This window comes from Hermetia illucens, chromosome 1 (assembly GCF_905115235.1).
Source record: "Hermetia illucens chromosome 1, iHerIll2.2.curated.20191125, whole genome shotgun sequence".
NCBI lineage: Eukaryota > Metazoa > Arthropoda > Insecta > Diptera > Stratiomyidae > Hermetia > Hermetia illucens.
Window position 1 is genome coordinate 163,675,135 of NC_051849.1, and position 2,783 is coordinate 163,677,917.

A 2,783-nucleotide genomic window follows, 5' to 3' on the forward strand; every position below is an offset into this window, starting at 1 on the left:
TTCGAGCAGATACCACAGTTCGAATACGGAAAAAGAAAGGTAGTCCAGCAGAATGTTCAAATTACTGTCCGATTCGGTTACTTTCCCATACCATGAAGATTTTTGAATCTTGAATTCTTGAAAACCGTCTTCTCTTATAGCAAAAGTGATCTCGAGCAACTTGTCCAAAAATGGAATTATCGTCTCATACAACACGGTCTCAGATTGTTAAGTCTGAATAGACCTGAATTTTTGACGATCGATCCCCATAAAACAGGCACAATCATTGTCAGCGGCAGTGACCTGCCCAGAGCTGAGCGATTTAAATATTTCGGGTCAATGCTGTAAGCCAATGGAGAATTGCGTTATGAAATTGCTTCACGCATTAACGCAACCTAGATGAAGTGGCGTTTCACAATTGGTGTTCTTTGAGACTGACGTATCAACAAACATCTCAAATATAAAATTCACCGCAATGTCGTCCGTTCTGCCGCGTCTTGCGGTAATGGAGGCGACGATGTTGGACTAGTGGCGTGACACGACCAAAAGGTAGACCAAACCAACTGTGAGTTGATACGCTAGATGGAAATTGAAAAGCCTCACGATTACATCCAGATCAGACATTTGATAAAATAAAATGGCGAAACCAATCACAACGATCCGACCCCGCTTGTGAACGGGACAAATGCTGAAGAAGAAAAAGGAGAAGATGCCTTTTGTGTTATCCTCGCTAATCCAACGTTTTTATCGCTTTCTTCATTTGTTTCTTTCAGGTATTCTTTATCATTTTTATCAGAGGAAGAGAGGGAGAGTTTACTCAGAGTTCGTAGGTACGAAGCCTTAAAAGAAGTTTTCGTAAGTTCAGTGGATATTAAATCCTGCAGTTTATGTTTGCTCCCTTAAATTAATCCACGCTCTCCTGGATACTCAATTAAAGTTAATGAATCTTTAAATTTACTGCAATTGAAAGTTCTATGCTTCCAGTAATAAACACGATCTCAGTCCTCCATTTATTTTGCTTTGGAGACAGAAAAATGTATACTATACTTTTATATTATAGATGCATTTTAATTTCCGGCCTAAATAATGATCCACACAGGAATAGTTTAGTATCTAACCCTTATTGTAGAGAGAAGAAGAATTTGATGAGTTGGCGACAAATTTTTGTATGTAGGTATAATCAAGTACTTTAACAATAAAACCATTTATTAATGTTTTATTAGGTGCATTAGATATTTATTGTAACAAAGAAAATTATTTTAGAGCATTTATCTGTGGCCGTTACTCCTTTGGAATGGGCAGGATAAGGTTGTTTTAACCTGATAAATCGATAGCGCCGTTTGGTACAACCAATTTAACCGGTGCTGGCCACAAAGGAGCTGGAACGACAGCTGGTCCTGCGACAACTGTTGGTCCAACCACGAGAGATGGACTGGCAACCAGTGGGACGACGCTAGCTTCACTTCCAAATGCCAACGCTAACATAACGACAATGATTACAGCCTGAAAAATATATAAAAAATGTGTAGTAAACAATTTTAAATTTAAAAAGTTTAAGAGTTTATTATTCCATTAAAAATCTTTATATTTAAGAAGATATCTAATAAATTAAAAACATACCTTCATGATTGAAATTGATTTGAACTCTGCGACAATAAACGAGTTTCTGACAACGTTCTGGATTAATATCAGACCTTTTATAGATTGAAATATCGACACCTTTTTACATATTCAAAGCCGGCAACTTGTGTAGAATCTTGAATCTCATGCAATATGCAGCGTTCGCTTACTCAGTCGTTTCAGATTTACTAATAGATATAAGGAAATTGTAATTGAATCCGACTAATTTCAAGAATTAATTGGTAGTCGGCGTAAGAACAAAGGGTCAGGGAACAGGGAACGAAAACTTACGTAGGTTAGTAAGTGTGGAATGTGAAAGAATTCTTCTTTTTGCGGTTTGTAAGAATATAGCAAGAACTTTCATTTTATCCCTTATTCGAATGATGAAAATTAAGCTGATCCTCACCTAAGTAAACAGTTTAAGCGATATCAGCATCAGCATTTTTGGGAAAAAGTATGTTACTCTAATTTTCATCGTTAGTTTTTAAGCGACGCTTCTTATAAAGAATGTAAACAGATAGCTTGGCATTTGTTTTCTTCTTCGGTAACATCCCTCAATCGAAAATTTGTTCTGGGAGAGATCGACAGGTTTTAAGTTTATTGTTCAGGGTAACAATCTAAGTTCGCTTCCGACGATCTTTGCACCAGTTTGCTCAAGGCTTCCATTTGATTTTTTTTAAATGCAAAGCTTTTAAAGAACTCCCAAGTACTAAGTAAAAGATTGATTTCGAAGATAGTTTCCTTTATTGACTAATAGGCATTCGAGACGAAATTCGGCAATTACTAGCCCGCATCACACGAATGGCAACAAGGGGAAGGATATCGCCCAACCACTACAAAACCATTAAGGAGTTGAAAGAGAACTTCGTTTTCTACTTGCCAGTAGGTAAACGAAGCGTAATGTTCATCACGGAAAAACAAGCATACAACGACTTAGTATGAACAAAGTTAACAGAGGGTAAGTTTTATTTCATCAGGAAGGATCCTCTGTCAGACTCCGTTAAAAAATTAGAAAAGGCTCCGGCAGAAAATGCCTAATCCATCTCTATCTGGACTCAAATAGCTCCCCAAAGTACATAGGGAAGGCAATGACGTCAGAGAGATAATAGCAGCAATAAACTCACCGAGTTGCATATTGCGAAGTGGCTCCTGGAAGTGAAAATATTAGGCCTAAAAATAGAAAA

The 2,783-nt window shown here is 37.3% G+C and overlaps 1 protein-coding gene across 1 annotated transcript; it reads right to left on the minus strand.

Annotated features, from left to right (window-relative positions):
• Positions 1-1,167: 1,167 nt before the first annotated feature.
• LOC119661240 (adult cuticle protein 1-like) lies at positions 1,168-1,759 on the minus strand. The gene is made up of 2 exons (XM_038070469.1): positions 1,600-1,759; positions 1,168-1,482 (listed from the first exon to the last, which is right to left on the minus strand). The coding sequence occupies exons 1-2, from the start codon at positions 1,603-1,605 to the stop codon at positions 1,294-1,296; spliced, it is 195 nt and encodes a 64-aa protein (XP_037926397.1). The 5' UTR covers positions 1,606-1,759; the 3' UTR covers positions 1,168-1,293.
• Positions 1,760-2,783: the final 1,024 nt, after the last annotated feature.